General features: G+C 30.4%; 2 protein-coding genes across 4 annotated transcripts; both read right to left on the bottom strand.

The window, feature by feature from the left end:
- Positions 1-4,036: 4,036 nt before the first annotated feature.
- On the bottom strand, positions 4,037-6,818 carry LOC119687694. 2 transcript variants are annotated; one of them, XM_038102108.1, is made up of 2 exons: positions 6,669-6,818; positions 4,037-5,314 (listed from the first exon to the last, which is right to left on the bottom strand). In XM_038102108.1, the coding sequence occupies exon 2, from the start codon at positions 5,241-5,243 to the stop codon at positions 4,203-4,205; it is 1,041 nt and encodes a 346-aa protein (XP_037958036.1). In that variant the 5' UTR covers positions 5,244-5,314; positions 6,669-6,818; the 3' UTR covers positions 4,037-4,202. The 2 variants fall into 2 exon arrangements, with proteins under 2 accessions (XP_037958036.1, XP_037958037.1); XM_038102109.1 differs by having other exon boundaries at positions 6,673-6,818.
- A 2,970-nt stretch (positions 6,819-9,788) lies between these two features.
- On the bottom strand, positions 9,789-17,036 carry LOC119687693. 2 transcript variants are annotated; one of them, XM_038102106.1, is made up of 3 exons: positions 16,951-17,036; positions 14,399-14,532; positions 9,789-12,988 (listed from the first exon to the last, which is right to left on the bottom strand). In XM_038102106.1, the coding sequence occupies exon 3, from the start codon at positions 12,947-12,949 to the stop codon at positions 9,833-9,835; it is 3,117 nt and encodes a 1,038-aa protein (XP_037958034.1). In that variant the 5' UTR covers positions 12,950-12,988; positions 14,399-14,532; positions 16,951-17,036; the 3' UTR covers positions 9,789-9,832. The 2 variants fall into 2 exon arrangements, with proteins under 2 accessions (XP_037958034.1, XP_037958035.1); XM_038102107.1 differs by lacking the exon at positions 14,399-14,532.
- Between the last annotated feature and the right edge of the window lie 1,055 nt (positions 17,037-18,091).

Genomic DNA, 18,091 nt, shown 5'->3' with positions numbered 1-18,091 from the left:
GATTAACCGCAAAGTGTCAACCTTTGGCAAAATTTATGAGACAACAAGTGTCGCTCTTCGACTTCGACTTCGGCGATATTTTCAGTTTTTGGTTACCGCCACCGAAAAAAGTTCCCAAACTCAAATCCGGAGAATGTCACGATTTCCTGGTTGCTACTGGTTCCTAAAATGGATTTTGCCTACTAAGAGCTCTGTTCGTTGTTTTGCTGGGTAACACGTTAATCCTTTTTAAATCCTCAAATGAAAGGCGGGCGAACGTTTAACGACTGTTTACCGCTGTGATTTACTGCGGTAATTGAAATTTCAAATATTTAAACACTTCCCGATTGCTTTGTTTAGGAAACAACAACAAAATTCACACAAGTTTGTTTTTTTTATTATTATTATTTGTAACTTTAATAATTTTTTTTTTTATTTTTGTAACTTTAATAATTTTTATTTATTTTCTCGAAACGTTAATAATCTTTTTTTATTATTTTTTTTGAAACGTTAATAGTTTTTGTTTATATTTGTAATGTTAATAATTTTTATTTATTTCTTTAACGTTAATAATTTTTTTTATTTTGTTTATAACGTTAATAATTGCTTTTAAAAATTTAATTTTAATAGATTTAATTTTGTAGATTAACTGTATTTTTCAGCGATTTTATAAAACCAATTTTAATGTGCAAAAGTGGCTGTTAATTTATGGCCACTTTATCCAAAAAAAAATTTCATAAAATTCAATATTTCTATAAATTAATTTTTTTTTCAGAATTTTAATTTTTAAATTTTTTCACAAATTTTTGTCATATTATTTTGACGATTGCACTTCACTTTAAGTTTTTGTTGATTATCATCAAAATTTTATCAAAACAAACAACAGAAGATTTGCTTCTCTCGCTGAACCACCAATGCCGCTGACGCAACTAACTAACACGCTGGTTCGACGTCGACTGAATTCTGCGATTGGCTGCGTTTGTCTGTTTTGATAAAAATTTTTAGCTGAAATGATATGCAACATGCAACATGTTTGATGTGCGCCGAACACAGTGGTGAAAATTATAAAATTACTTGTACATATATTTTTTTTATAACACAAATATTTTTATGTAATATTAAATTTTTATTTTATTTTATAAATTTGTTTTTTTTTTTTGAAATTAACTAATTAATTGTTAAATTAAACAATTAATTTAAAACATATAAAATTTTTTATATTATTTATCAAAAAGTATTTATTGTATTTCCACCAATATTTCGACTACAGTTCAAAGATATCTTCAAGGTACTATATTGTATATATGTATATTCATTATTCATTATAAAATATATATTTTGATATTAAATAGGATTATTATGTTACACACAACTTTTAATACAATCTACTACTTTTACCCATTCTAACTCAAAGCCTTTTAAAATATTTATAAAGTTTTCATAAGATAGAGTGGCTTTACCAAAGTAAGCTAATCGAAGCTTCAGGATATTATAGAATATAATTGACCAATTAATCTATTTCAAACGAAAAAAAGAAATAATAATAACAAATAAAAAATTTGTGATTAAAACAATGAATTATTTAATATTAAAATAATAAATAAATAATAAATAAATTTATAAATTTATGTTTGTATATTATAAATATATATATTAAAAATATATATATTATAGATATAAAATAATTCTTCTCACTCCATTACATCTTTTACTCAGAGCATATTTGAGTAGTAGTTAGCTTTATGTTAAAATTAAAGATTAAATATACAAAATATAAAGATATCTATTAATACAGATACTCCACAGGAAAGTGCTTTCGGACCCACTCTGTACAAAATACTTACGTTTAACATAAAGTACTCAAAAAGTATCACGATCTAACGTAAAATAGGTTCCAAGCTCATTTAAGGAAACGTTGGCTCAAACTTTCACTAATAAAAATTAACACCGTATAACATCTTTATTTTATATTAAAATTTATTTAACTTTATTAATTATTATATCTAATGTAGAGATCATACCAGCGTGCGATAGCTTCATTGGTCGTTTAAGGACTATAATTCTAGACAATATATCGAAATAAAAATTTTTGTGTAGAAAATTTTAATTAAATGTGTATTTTGTTTGCATTTATTTTCAGAACTACAATACGGATAAACATGTATACAGAAGCATTTCTATATTTTTTGCGACACTAACTCCAACAATCGATTTCAAATATCTATAATCTGAAATATCTATAATCTTCCTCTCGTCTTCAACCTTCGTTAAAATTATAGTTATTCAAGTTATTTTTATGTTTTACGAAATCTTAAGTATTTTTTTTCCAATGTTCAATATACTTCATATATATTATGGATCAGCTGACATCTTGAATTTATAAATTATATGGTATACTTTTTTCTTGAAAGTTAAGCAAAATATAAATATAGTACACAAATTTTTTTAATTTGTTCTTTAAATCAACTGAAAATATATTATAAATGTCAACAGATGTAGAAGATTTATGTGTTGTAAAGACTCAAGTATATCTTATATTAACACCAATAGGCTGTGAGGACCAACCTACAATCGAATTATAATTAGATTACGTATTCCTTATATACCAGATTTTAACTTTATTTGCTAAAGAAATTAGTGATTTTAAAAACCTTTGATATAGCTCATATAACATTAACATATTTTTAGTTTCAATTAGGGTTATTCATCTTGTGGTTTTAACTTGGTAGCCCTGTTTTAGTGACATAGGTATATCATAAAGAATGGTGAACCAAGACAACGTATATTTAATTTAATTTACGAGATTCTAAAAATGAACCGCTAAATGCGATCAATATGTAAAAATTGAATATAACAATTTGGACTATTTCCTTCATAGATGTGGTTCACTTTCCGCGTTTGATGGATATGTCAAATTGTGCCAGTTGGGATAGCGCTGGAGACAAAATTAATTGTCGAAAAATCAACAAAAGCCAGTCAGTGAAGGATGCGGCATTTGGTGTGCAGGTGTGTTAGGTCTGTATTATTTTTAAATGAATTTAAAGATGAAAAAACTATGAAATGAAATCAATATCCTTCTCAAGCAAAAGTTCTTTAATTATAAATCCAAAGTCTATATTTTAAATTACGTGATGTGATATCGCGTATTGATATTAAGTATTAAATTGTATGAGGAACGCTTGTCAAAACTAGAATGTATTTCTGAAATTAATTAAATTAACATTTACAATTAAGCCAAATAAGAATAATTACCAAATAAGAACCGTAAATAAAGTCATGTAAGAAAATCTAAAAGTAATAATTAGATGATTCAAGTGATCCATTAGATGTATTTGTATTTGCTAAATATTGCTTGCCTAGTGGTTTCAGGTTCAAAAATATTTTTTTTCTATTTTATTACAATTAATTAGAAAAAATTAAATCTTATACCATAACTAATTTTTGAAAAACGAGCGCTAGCTGCTAAGGACTACGGTTCGTCAAAAATATTGGATTGGTCTTACTCTTAGGTAACCGAACAAGAATATTGTTCAACAGTTATTGCAGAAAAACTAGCAAGGTTATTAGTATGTCAAATTTTACACAGTTGATGGTGTCTGCGTGTTTTCTAATACCGATCTGTGTACTCCAACTACTCGCATTATTGATCTAGCTGGATTGGTCTAGCCTTAAAAAGACTATAGAACAATAATGTCTGTAAGGTATTGAAATATAATCTGCATAGTTTTTGACACAACCAAATTTTTATATTTCCTGACTTCAAAGTAATTTGTAGTACTGATCAGTAGTCTCGAACCAGTCACTTTAAAATAACAGCAGCGGCACAAAAATGTAAATGGAGCTTGATTGGTATTACGCTTCGAAAACTAAACATGAATATTGTTTGGAAGGCATTATAGTAAAATCTTCTTGATATGTAGAATTTCACGTATCTATAAACTCTTTCCTCAATGTATAAAAAAATGAGAAAAATAAAAGAAGATATATAATTTCTTCTCGTTAAACATTTATTTCTTACAAAAAAAAATTAAAACGGAATTCATAATATTAAATTTTTTCAAACACATTTTTTAAATTTTTGTTCGACAATTCACAGGCAAAGTACTTTTACAAATATTAAATAAAAATTGTTCATTTATACCTAAATAAAAACAAAATGAGAAACTCCTAATAGAAAATATAAAGATAATAGTTCCAGGTATATCTCTAGCTAATTTCAGACATTAATAAACGGAACGTCCTTTATCACCTTTCATATCACCCACCAAGCGTTCCGTAGAAGTTTCTGTCTCTTCGGTTTCGCCATCGCAAGATTTTTTCTCGACATTATCGGATGGGTCCTCAGAACATGATGACTTTTCGTTGGGACCTGGAAGGGCACATGAATCATTCGCATTTATTACTTCACGTTTGTGATCAGATACTGATACACCGTGTTCAGTCTTAGAATTATTCTTCTTATCACACTTTTGCTCTTTTTTGTAGGTCTGCATCACGTCCTCCTTCAATTGCATTTTCATGGTCTGCTGCTCTATTGGGGCATCACTACGAAGTTTTCCCAAATTATTGCGTAAGTAATAACTGCGTCTATCAGCACATTCCTGCGCACGCATGGTTGACTTATGTTGTAAGCGATTCAGAAAATTCAAATTTTTTTCATCCTTACGTTGGACAACTAACTCAACTTGTTTATTTGACTTCTGTGCCTTCTCGCGTATAACATCCATAAGACAACGACGCCTACCCTCAGCAATAGACATTTTCTGCTTAATTTCATTCGCAGAAAGTTGCTTACCAGATTGCATCAAACGTTTTGGCGCATAAGGAACCGCTGTGGCTTCAGCGATAATAATTTCAAAACCAACTCCATCTCTACGCGTTTGTTCATGACGCACTTCTAAGTTCTCAACTGGTTCTTCAGGTTTTTGTGATGATGTAGGAAGGGGTGTTTTGCTTTCAGTTGTGTTAATCTCAAAACCAACTTCATTTTTACCAGTTTGCTCATGGCAAACCTTTAAAACCTCAACTGGTTCTTTAGATTTATGTGCTGATGGAAGAGAAGATATGGTTGTCTTTGCTTTCAAAGCCTCAAATCCAATTCCATCTTTGTCAAAATCGTCATGACCAACCTCCGAGATCTGTACTGGTTCTTCAGATTTTTGTGGTGATATAGGAGGGGATGCTTCGGCTTCGGCTGGTATATTCTTAACATTTTCAATACAAGCAATCTGTTTTTCTACTGTGCAAGCGTCTTCTTGGTCCATGATTTTCTCAGTTATATTCTAAAGTGTCAACACACAATAGAGTTATCAGAAAAAGTGGCAAAACACAAGTGCTGAAAAAATATTTGAAATGAAAAATTTTGTTTTTATTTTTAATATAAAAAATTTACTTGATTTTCTACGCCTACTAAATATATACAATTTTTTATGATTTGTCGAATATATGAAATAAAATTCTATATTATAACAATATACAGGGTGTTTATATATGTAAGAGATGAATCTTTGTTCCACGAAATATGTGATATCTCAGATTTAATATTTTGTTTAAGCTTAACAACATCAACGCAAGAAATTGTACTAATTCTAATCTCTCTATCTCTTCTACCACAGAAAATGGAGAAATGGATCTACAATTTGAAACTGACATGTTTTTTTGACCGAACGTGAAAAAGCCTTTATGCGGTAATCTCTCAAATACAGACCGAAAGCTCTTTTTTATTAACTAATATCAATTAAAATATTATTGTGTAAATATTTTGTACGTCAGCCCTTACATATATGGCAGTTCTAACCCCATAAATAGACAACAACAAGACAAAACAACATCAAACATACATTAAGACTGAAAAGTTTTCGGAAATTCTCATTTAAAATTCGCGCGCTGTATATTTTTCGATATTTTAAGTTTATGTAGTTTGGCAGCACTGTCCTTAATTACTATGCCAAAAATGAGCTCGATCTGTCAGACAGTTCGTTTACGGCAGCTGTTGAAACCAGTTCACCTCAGTAGTGCGTTGCGAAATGTCTTCGACGGTCGTACGACCGTCCTGGAAGGCTTTGTACCACTCATAAACTTGAGTTTTCGATAAAACTGATTCCCCATAAGCCTTTTGTAGCATTCGCAACGATTCTGCACACGAAATTTCGTTCGAAACACAAAATTTGATGCAAACTCTTTGTTCAATATTTTTTTCCATTGTTTTTTTCGCAACGCCCTACTGAGGTGAACTGGTTTCAACAGCTGCCGTAAACGAACTGTCTGACAGATCGCGCTCATTTTTGGCATAGTAATTAAGGACAGTGCTGCCAAACTACATAAACTTAAAATATCGAAAAATATACAGCGCGCGAATTTTAAATGAGAATTTCCGAAAACTTTTCGGTCTTAATGTAAATGCAACGCGAACATTAAAACCGACTTTATACTAAACTCCTAACCAGACGATTTCGTATATTTGATTTATATTTGATATATCATATTCAAATTTACTCACGTGACAAGTCCTTATTTAATAACACTCTATACTTAATAAGTTTCTTCAAAGTTTTTATATATTATATTACATTAGATGTAAATATTGCAAATTGTTAGATAGTTAGTCATAAAAATTCTCGGGATATGCAATGAACTATCATATATAACAATTAATATTGGACGAAACGAGTACAAGTTTTAACACTTACTTACTGGTCCTTACTTCTTTACCGATTTTTTAATTCTCAACGGTACAGATCTAGGCGTAGGTCTTTGTTCTGGAATCCTTATCAAGTGTAATAATTTCAGAATGAAATTTTTGGTTTGAAATTACAAAATTGCATAGATGATTACTACTCGAAACACTTTTTTAAATAAAAAAAAACATTTTATTTCTTCACATAACTTTTTAAATAAATATTGACAATAAAATCTATGAAACCCGTTATTTTGAAACATTTTTAAATTAATCTATTATTACATATAGTGAATATGTATAAATGTCGAACCACTCTTGTGCCTTTTATTCAACGTCTATGATTCCATCGGTATGCTCTTCGCATTATTATTATTATTATTATTATTATTATTATTATTATTATTATTATTATTATTATTATTATTATTATTATAACTATAATAACTAGTATTACTATTTATATTACTTTTACTATTACTGTTATTTGAATTAATATTTTATTATAATCACTATTATTTTTTTTACTTTTATTAACATTAATATTGTTACTTTTACTTCTAAACATTTTAAATATATTATTATTACGAGGTCTGGTCGCTTACGAGGGCCTCGACTCAGAAGATACAATCCTTTGTAAATAGAAGCCTGCGGCGTATTCTGAACATATTGTGGCCTGCAAGAGTCTCCAACGAAGTGCTATGGCAGCGTACCAAACAAAAGCCAATAGAGAAAGAAATTTTGAGACGCAAATATGGCTGGCTCGGCCACACACTTAGAAAACCGACAGATGCAATTGCCCACGCAGTCATGGAATGGAACCCGCAAGGAGTAAGGAGACGAGGTCGTCCCAAAACCACCTGGCGAAGAACAGTGGCAGCAGAAACAAGCAAATCCTTTAACCAGTTACGTTTTACTGCCAGAAACAGAGAGGAATGGAAGAAGTTTATAAATATTATTTGTGAATAGACTAAGTTCTAATTTTTAAATTTTTAATTTAATTTTTATAATGAAGAACATGTCTTAATAATATAATAATAATTATTAATTTATGAAATTATTAAATTATTTATATTATGTTGAAGCTATTTGAGCCAGTGCCCTTAGCACTTTCACTCTTTCTTAACTCGAGGAATTTTCAAAACCCCTCTTTCCGGCTTGATTGGATTATTGTTTATCACTTCATCAGGCTAAACAATAATTGACCTCAGATCTACCTCCCCGAGGAGCCTGTAACCATTCTGAGATTTGATAACGCGGTGTTGGTAAGTCTGTCAGTTTTCGTAAATAATTTCAGGGCTCTATCTTTTATGTTATTTTTGATGGGATCAATTTATGTGAATTATTGAATTATTTATTATTAATTAAATTGGTTTAAAATTTTATCCTTAAATTATTGAATTTATATAGAAATATATAAAAATATGTGATGTATGTATTTATATATAAGGATATATATTTATAATATATATTTATAATATATATTTATTTAAAGAATTTTTTATTATTAAACTTATATAAAAATAAGTGAGACATGTATATATTAATACATGTATTGAAAAAAATATGTACTATATAATAATGTATGAAATACTCGTATTTATTACTTTCCGAATCATGAACTAGTGGAAATGCTAGTGCCGAAGTGCATCGTACCGGGACAACTGACACTGCCAATGAGAACTCGGTGTGGAATTCACTAGTTGAGGTAGAATGGGCGAAAATAGCAGATTATGTAAAAAATTGTATAGCATAACGGTCTTATTTAATATCAGAATATAATAATTAATATATATTTTATAGCTCATCTATTATTTATAACGTGTATATACCTATATTAGTTTACCATTATACTCACTATTATATAACTATTTATAGGACTACAATTCTACTATAAGTGAACGGACGACATGTGTCAAAGTCGCTATTTTGAGTCGAGAAACTGAAGAATTGTTTGACTTGATCCGGATTTAATTATGTGATATAAACATATTAAAATGGTTTGTTTCAATATCTTCAATATCCAGAAAATAAGTCAATCTCCAGCTTTCTTCACTTTCTTTACGATATATAAAATGTCATACTGATATTTTGAAAACAATTACTAATAAATTTAATTACTTAACGAGAGTACTACATGATAGGATCACGATAGTATTACTAATGCAGTTAGTGCAGCCATCAACAAACCTCATATCTATTCAAAAACGCACCGCGGTCTCAAAAGCAAGATAGGAATTACCACATGCAGTAACTCATATTTACACGATTACACGAAGTCAACCGAGAAAGTCTATTGATACACTTTACTGAACCTCACTCGTCTATTAATCAATAGTTAAGGAATAATTTTTTTTTAAGTAAAACACACACCTTGAAGTGATCCCGAATACATAAAATTGAATAAGATTTTAGTTTAAAGAGAACGTCAAGAGCTGGGTAAACTTACAAAAAAAAATATATACTATTGAAATATTTGAATGGTGAGCATTTCTCTAAATTTTCAAGAAAGCAGGAAATATATTTTTGAGACTCGAAAAAAATTAACTTTATCTACAGAAAATCAATGCATCTTTATTTATAAGAAGTAGTTTATAATGATAATTTTTGCACTAAAATGTCCCTATTGATATTTTGTTATTTGGGATTTGATATTACTATTATGCTCCAGCTTCTTTACTTTCAATTCTATTAAGATTGTTATAGAAGAATACATGAGCTTTAAAATTCCACTTAAGTATTTTCTTTTATTTAAAAAAATAAATTTCTACTTTCTTATGTAATTAACCTGAATAGATTTTGTTAGTCCCGCTCAGTAGCCTTCGCTAGCCAAGCGAAAACTGTAAGTTTTGAATTCTTATTTGTGGTAGTATTATAAATTCTTCGTAGGGTTACTTATTATGATCGTACTAGTACCCCGTTTTCCCTGTTTATGGAAGCGTAAGAGAAATAAGAGATAATATATAATTTTTTCTAGTTAGACATTCATTCCTTTAAAAATAAATAAAAAAGAAATTCAACATAAATTGATTTTATTAACTTAGTTTGATTTGGTTTTTTTGTCCGAATATTGAATAGAAATTTTGAATTTTAGCGAAAAAATTAAAAACGTTTAATAAAAAATATAACGATATAAGTCGTTGTGTATTCAATATTTGTAGTAGTGAACTACAAATATTAGTAAAGAAGACGTCCTTTATCGTCTTGTGTCTCACTCTTCAGATTTTCTGTAGGAGCTCCTGTATCTCCACCGTCCTTAATTTCATATTTACCGCGCCGATCAGTTTTAGTTTTACCGTCACAAGATTTCTTTTCGACCTTGTCGGATGGATGCTGAGAGCAAGATGACTTTTTCACAGTATCTCCAAACACACACGTTTCATTCGAAATTACCACTTTACCATTTTGTTTAAATTTTGAGGAACCACGTTGAATTATTGCCCCACGCTTCGTAGAATTATTATATGAGCAAACAGGTAAATTTGTCTTTCCTTCGTTCTTACGTTGGATAACATTTTTTATTTTAATGTTAGACTTTTGCGCCTTTGCGCGAATTGCATCAATATGACAACGGCGTCTTTCCTCAGCAGTTGACATTTTCTGATTAATTACAGAAAGCGTAGAAAGTTTAGTATCAGATGGTATCGAACATTTCCGCACATTTGGAACTGATGTGGCTTCAGCGATGATAATCTCAAAACCAACTCCATCTTTACCCGTTTGTTCATGACGCACCTCTAAGTTTTCAACTGATTCTTCAGATTTTTGTGATGATGTAGGAAAGAATGTTTTGTTTTCAATTGTGTTCATTTCAGACCTAACTGCATGTCTACCAGTTTGTTCATCACGAACCTTTAAGTTCTCGACTGATTCTTTAGATTTTTGTGATGATGTATGCCTACTTGACTTCAGTGCCTTAGCACGAACTTCATCAGTATGGTTCCGACGTCTGTCTTTACCCAGATTAACTGCTGTCTTTATCTGATTAAGTGCTGAAATCTTAGAAAGTTTTTTATCGGATTGTAACGAACTTTTCCGTACGTTTGGAACTGATGCGGCTTCAGCGATGATAATCTCAAAACCAACTCCATCTTTACCTGTTTGTTCATGACGTACCTCTAAGTTTTCAACTGATTCTTTAGATTTTTGTGATGATGTAGGAAAGGATGTTTTGTTTTCAATTGTGTTCATCTCAGAACTAACAGCATGTTTACCAGTTTGTTTATGACGAATCTCTAAGTTCTCGACTGATTCTTTAGATTTTTGTGAAGATGTATTCCTACTTGACTTCAGTGTCTTAGCACGAACTTCATCAATATGGCTCCGACGTCTGTCTTTACCCAGATTAACGGCTGTCTTTATCTGATTAAGTGCTGAAATCCTAGAAAGTTTCTTATCGGATTGTAACAAACTTTTTCGTACGTTTGGAACTGATGCGGCTTCAGCGACGATAATCTCAAAACCAATTCCATCTTTACCCGTTTGTTCATGACGCACCTCTAAGTTTTCAACTGATTCTTCAGATTTTTGTGATGATGTAGGAAGGGATGTTTTGAGTTCAGTTGTGTTCATCTTAAAACCAACTCCATGTCTACCAGTTTGTTCATGACGAACCTTTAAGTTCTCGGCTGATTCTTTAGATTTTTGTGATGATGTATGCCTACTTGACTTCAGTGTCTTAGCACGAACTTCTTCAATATGACAACGACGTCGATCTGCAACAGTAGACATTTTCTGATTGATTACAGCCTTAGAAAGTTTAGTGTCAGATGGTATCGAATATTTCCGCTCATTTGGAACTGATGTGGCTTCAGCGATAATAATCTCAAAACCAACTCCATCTTTACCCGTTTGTTCATGACGCACCTCTAAGTTTTCAACTGATTCTTCAGATTTTTGTGATGATGTAGGAAGGGATGTTTTGGGTTCAGTTGTGTTCATCTCAAAACCAACTCCATGTCTACCAGTTTGTTCATGACAAATCTCTAAGTTCTCAACTGATTCTTTAGATTTTTGTGATGATGTATTCATGTTTGACTTCTGCGTATTTGCGCGAATTTCATCAACATGGCAACGACGTCGATCTGCAACTGTAGACATTTTCTGATTGATTACAGCCGTGGAAAGTTTCTTATCAGATTGTATCGAACTTTTCCGTACTTTTGGAACTGATGTGGCTTCTGCAATTATAATCTCAAAGCTCACACCACTTTTACCGGTTTGTTCATGACAAACCTCTACGTTCTGAGCTAATTCTTCAGATTTTTTTGATGATGTAGGAAGGGACGTTTTGGGTTCAGTTTTGTTCATCTCAAAACCAACTCCTTCTTTACCCGTTTGTTCATGACGCACCTCTAAGTTCCCAACTAATTTTTGAGATTCTTGTGATGATGTGTTCTTATTTAACTTCTGCGTCTTTGCGCGAATTTCATCAATATGGCAACGGCGTCGATCTGCAACAGTAGACATTTTCTGATTGGTTACAGCCTTGGAAAGTTTAGTATCAGATGGTATCGAACATTTCCGCACATTTGGAACTGATGTGGCTTCAGCGATGACAAGCTCGAAACTAGTACCACTTTTTCCACTTTGTTCATGACGAACCTCTAAGCTCTCAACTATTTCTTCAGATTTTTGTGATGATGTATTCATATGTGGCATCTGCAGCTTTGCGCGAATTTCATCAATATGGCAGCGGCGTCGATCTGCAACAGTAGACATTTTCTGATTGATTACAGCCGTGGAAAGTTTCTTATCAGATTGTATCGAATTTTTCCGTACATTGCGAGCTGATGTGGCTTCAGCGATGATAATCTCAAAAGCAACTCCATGTCTACCAGTTTGTTCATGACGAATGTCTAAATTTGCAACTAATTCTTCAGATTTTTGTGTTGATGTGGGAAGGGATGTTATGGATTCCGATGTGATTAACTCTAAACCAACATCACCTTTTTTAGCCATTTCGTTATAAACTTGTGAAATTTCAACCAGTTTTTTGGATTCTTCTGATAATGTGGGAGTGATTATTTCGATATCAGTCTCAAAACCAATTTCACATTTATCAAAATTTTCATTACGATCTTCTAAAATCTCAACTGGAGCTTTAGAGTTTTGTAGTGATGCAGGAGGAGATGTATTTGTCTTTTCGTTGATAACCTTAACATCAATCTCTACCAGTTGTTCAGATTTTTGTAGTGATATAGGATAAATTGTTGCGTTCTCTGTTGGTATAGCATTATCGCTCTTCATGCAAGAAATTTGTGCTTCATTTGCGCAGATATCAAGTTTTTCCATGATTTTTGAATGTAATAAAATTGAGAATGTTGACAAATGCTAAAAAAAAATTAGATTAATAGTTATATATTTATAATTAATATATGTAAGTTCTATTTATAATACTATGTTGTGAATAATATGTTCAAAATACAGTGTATTTTGGTATACACTGTCCGACGGTTCGAACAATAAATTATACTTTAATATTTATAGGAGATGAATTCAACACTACCTGAGGTTATGGGGATACAACATTTCAGTTTTGTATTACAAGTGAAACATATGTCAACTTTTGACATTAATATACAAAAAAAACGCTCTCAATGCTTTTTGGTCGAACATTGTTTAACGGAGTCACTAAGTCACATGATAGTCCAAGCATTACGACGGATCAAATTCTTATTATTTATATATCAGTAGTATGATATTTAATGGAGCGTTCGAGCAATAAAAATCAAGCAGCGTTCTGGACCGAAAAATATTACAAGCACAACGTTTACTGTGTTAAAGTTCCCAATGTTTAAGGACGGCTTAGTTCCTGAATTACTAAGAAGTGGCTGAAATTGTCCCATTTATTTCAACAGAAATAAACGTCTTGGTATCAGAACTCTTCGTAGATTAGTTAATATGCAATCGTTAGTATACACATATAGTTGCAAAAATCGCATTAGGAAGCCGTAAAAATATTCTGGGTTTAACAACTCTATTTGAATACGAATTTTTATCTATTGAAATTGTTCAAGTAATCATCAAAAGATTTTAGCACAATCGCATAATATTTAAAGATCCTAAGTATTCTCTAGCGTTTTAGCTTTTAAGCAATCGCACAATCATATAATATATGTTCATTTCACTTTAGGTTGGCTTTATAAATAATTGTCATATTCTTTATTTTATTTATTTATTACTTGTATTATTTATTTATTTATGTATTTTAATTATATGAAGTGATTCAATCATATTTCTATATATTTCTATATAAAAGTAACATTTGAATGTAATATTTATAAATATTCTGTGACATATTTGGGACTATAAAAATTTTAATGTTGAAATAATGGCATACATCAAATTTTAACAAAATTTTTCTTCTGTTCTTAACAAAACGGAAGAAATTTGAAGATCACCACTAGAAAATCTTCTCAAATTCCAAGATTGCGTTAACGTTTACTTAAAAAACTCTATTGGATGCAGAATGTTACTATTCTTTCCAAAAATTAATACTTTTTCAAATAACATCTCTTCTCAATTTAAGCTCTTCGAAGGTACCAACTCTGCAATCTTATCAACGGAATTTGGATTAATTCACTTTAGGTGGAATGGGATGGAATGGAAACTGAAATAAGTTTAAAATGACAGAACTAAATGAACTTAATGAACTGAGTTTGTCAAGTCCAAGATCAAGATTTGAGAGATCTTCGACTTTTCATCTTTGATATTTCATGGGTTACAAGAATTTCAATATACCTTTTATACCTTTCTTACACCTTTTTGTACAAAGTGTATAACAACAAAATTCATATGACGGGAATAGTCATTAAAGTAATCACAGCCGGTCCCTGTATTCCACAGCCGAATTTCGGTTTAACATTGGAAAAGAACTGCAATTTTCAAAAAAAAATATTTATATAAGAAAAGCTATAGTAGTAAAAATATATATATTAATGAGAGACTTAATGGAGGACTTTTCCAAAATATTATTGCAATATGAAGCAAAAATTTTGCAGATATGTCCTTACACTCGTACCAGAGAACAATATATGAAAGGAAGAAAACCTAACAACGGCTTTTGGTTTATTGACACCGGCAAAAAAAAGTAATACTTGTCACGAACAATGAATGCAACAACAAAAACAGGTAGAGAATTTTCATCACGGATGCAGCTTGAATACAAACAAGGGATCGATTAAAGGAAAAAATCCTGTAAAAGTTCCTGTTTACAATTTGTCTGTGTTTTAGGGCGTTCAAATATCAAATATTCGTTGATTTGGTAATCATATGAATTCTACAGAAGTGAACTCTTTTCGTTTTGTTTAGCCTGATGCAGTGTTTGTCGGATGCTGCACCAAGAGAAAACGCAACAGATTGAGTTCAGCTCGCAGCAGGATAATGACGAGTGTATTAAACTTTACTTTACTTGTGAAAACTTTGTAAATTTGTCAATTCGGTAGTGACTATCAAAACAGGTGGTCTGGTCATTGTGTTAAGCTTAAATGTGAAAGACCGTAATGGTGATGATACTGGATACTCTACAGTTGGTTAGTACATAAGCTATCTCTTTTAATGCTTTCATATAACCAGTGATATGTTTGTAATTATGTATGTTGGAAGGATATAATAATTGATAATTGAAAGGGAGACGAAATAATTACATATTATTGAAATAAACAACTAAGAATATAATAAAAATATAACTTAATATTTCAATTTTATGAAATAGTTTTGAATATAATAAACAAACTTAGAGTATTAATAGTATAGCTATTTCCAATTATAACTACCAAGATGAGTCAGCTCATCTGTAGCAATAACGTATCAAAAATAATATAAGCTGAAAGCGCCTCATCTATTATAAATTTTGTAAAACCTTATAGTATGAGAGTACAAATTACAATATTTAGTTGTATTAAGTTATGCCAAATTCCAACGCTAATTAGACTGACCCATACAACAATCAAAATCATGAAATTCTTTTACTACTTAGACTACTTTATTCCAAGAAACTGGGGGAAAGTGGATTCAAAAATTATTAAAAATCACTTAAATTGTGGATTTATTTCTACACCAACATAACTTCATTTATAAATGTTAATTTTGTATATAGTCTTCTCAACTGAATATAAGACTACATATAATCTATAAAATAATAACATATTAGAAATAATAAACTATCTCTGTCTCTGCTTAAGTAGTTACTTTTCAATTAGTCGAAATAAGAAAAAAAGACCATCAATTAAAATATAGTATCATTCCATCAAAATTTACTGGTAATGATTACATAGATTAAATAAAAACACCAATGACATAGTTCCTCTGAAAAAAATATTCTTTCGTCTTCCACTCACAACAACAGTTCTATGTATTTTTTGTAAATATATATAAGAACCAAAGAAATAAAACAAACAGACAAAGAATCACGTTAACTAAGAGACTATTTAAAAACTAAAGTAATAATGTTGAAAGTAGAAACTCAATCTCTCTATATTCTCTATGAACAACCAGATTTGGCCCCCAGAAGAAAAAGGCTTTTAAGAAAGCACTCTCTCGACAGTTTATTAGACCTTTTAACGACAAGAATAAAATTTTTGTTAAATTATCTAAATTCAACAAAAAAGATTTACTTCTTATGTTCTTTTTATATTTTAATGAGGAATCTGTTAGTAAAACGACGTAAAATCTTGAGTTCTGTATAGCGGAAAAATATCTGCTGACTTGCCATAGCAACCAACCAACAATTGCTTCCGGAAGAGGTTATTAGGCTGTTAGACTAGATTATAAAAGGCTATTAAAAGACTAAGTAGCGATCGTTGGCTTGAAATTGAACAGCTCGTCAATATGTAATTAATAACGAAAGCATTATATACTGGAATTATCAGCATTAAAACAGGTGGGACTTAATCAAACCAAACACATGCATTACAAGAATATTGAATCTTAGAATGGTTACAGGCTCCTCGGGGAGGTTTGCAGATCTAAGGGCAATTATTGCTTAGTCTGATGAATTGACAAACATTAATCCAGTCAAGGCGTAAAGAGGGGTATTGAAGATACCTTGAGTTAATAAAGAGTAAAAGTGCTCAAATGCAAGAATATCAACATTGGAACGAAATAGAGTTAAGTTTATGTAATTGAGACCGGATTTAAAAATGAACCAAACCAATAAATTCGGGGAGTTTTTATTTTATATCGAGAATTATATAATAATTTATAAAATGATAAGTAATTTTAAGAATAAATAGTGTAAAATTAATGATATTTTAATTAATATATACAATTCAATACAATATTTTAATACTCACTAATATGTCTTTTCTTTTTCCTTTAATAATTTGGACCAAGTTCAATAGTCAGCAGATTTTCGTAGTCCAGTTGTCTATTGAATACAACTTTTCTAAAACAAAAAAAAATTTGCTTCACTTGATTTAACAATTTTTTTATGTAGATATTGACAGAAAAATACATGACAACTTTTATATTTGTATATTATTTTTTATAAATAAATATGTATTTACATAAGTATATTTGTTATTATGCATAGTACATAAATGCGTTTATATGCAAAATGGAGATAAGAAACAATTGGAGTATCAAAAAATTCGTGTTTACACAGCAGCTTACACCCTACATAAATTTACCAAAACTACGTCCAATTATCTATTTAAATCCCATGTTTCTCTTCGACGTTACCGAATGGAATGTCCATTAATGTTGGACTCAAAAAAAATTGTGCCCATTGCCATATCGCCAAAATTTATATCTTTTAACACAAGAAGATATAAAAAAAATAGAGTAGAACACTAGAATTTTGCTCAATCCTAAAATGAATTGAAAGATTCATATAAATATCGTGACATCGGGTATCCATGATAGACAATTATTATTTTTTCTTTTAGAACTTTTAGTCGTTCATTCGAGTTAAAAATATACATATCGTTAGTAGTGGAAAATTTTTTATAATTAATTTGACCACCTTCAATAGGCTGGAAGTTTTCGTGGTCTAAAGAAAAAAGTGAATTTCATTTGATTTAATAATGTTTTTATATAGATTATAAAAAGAAACCACCGAAAAATAGGTGTTCATCTCTAGGTGATTACTTTTTAATGAAATTGAACAGAAGGCAAAATCTTGAAGTCGCAATTTTAGGTTAAGATTGCACATTTTGGTAATAGCCGGCAATTTCTTGTTACAATATACGTGTACCGGCACCATCTAGTGACAAAAAACTGCACTTACTCTTTATATTATTTAATAATTACTCGTATGACGCGAATATAAGGGGAAATGAGTATGACCAAACACTAGAATATTTATTTTAAAGGGAATAATAATAAAAATATTATTAATAAGGGAATAATAATAAAAAAAAAGTATTAAATAGGACTAAAATTAAGCGGTTCGTTAATTATGCAATGCTTTAACACTTACTTACTGGTCCTTAC

Source organism: Teleopsis dalmanni, chromosome X, assembly GCF_002237135.1.
Source record: "Teleopsis dalmanni isolate 2A chromosome X, ASM223713v2, whole genome shotgun sequence".
In the NCBI taxonomy this organism is placed as follows: Eukaryota; Metazoa; Arthropoda; class Insecta; order Diptera; family Diopsidae; genus Teleopsis; species Teleopsis dalmanni.
This window is presented reverse-complemented; position numbering and strand designations above follow the sequence as displayed.

Coding starts and splice junctions, on each gene's coding strand:
- LOC119687694 (XM_038102108.1), bottom strand. CDS start 5,243: ATGGACCAAGAAGACGCTTGCACAGTAGAAAAACAGATTGCTTGTATT.
- LOC119687693 (XM_038102106.1), bottom strand. CDS start 12,949: ATGGAAAAACTTGATATCTGCGCAAATGAAGCACAAATTTCTTGCATG.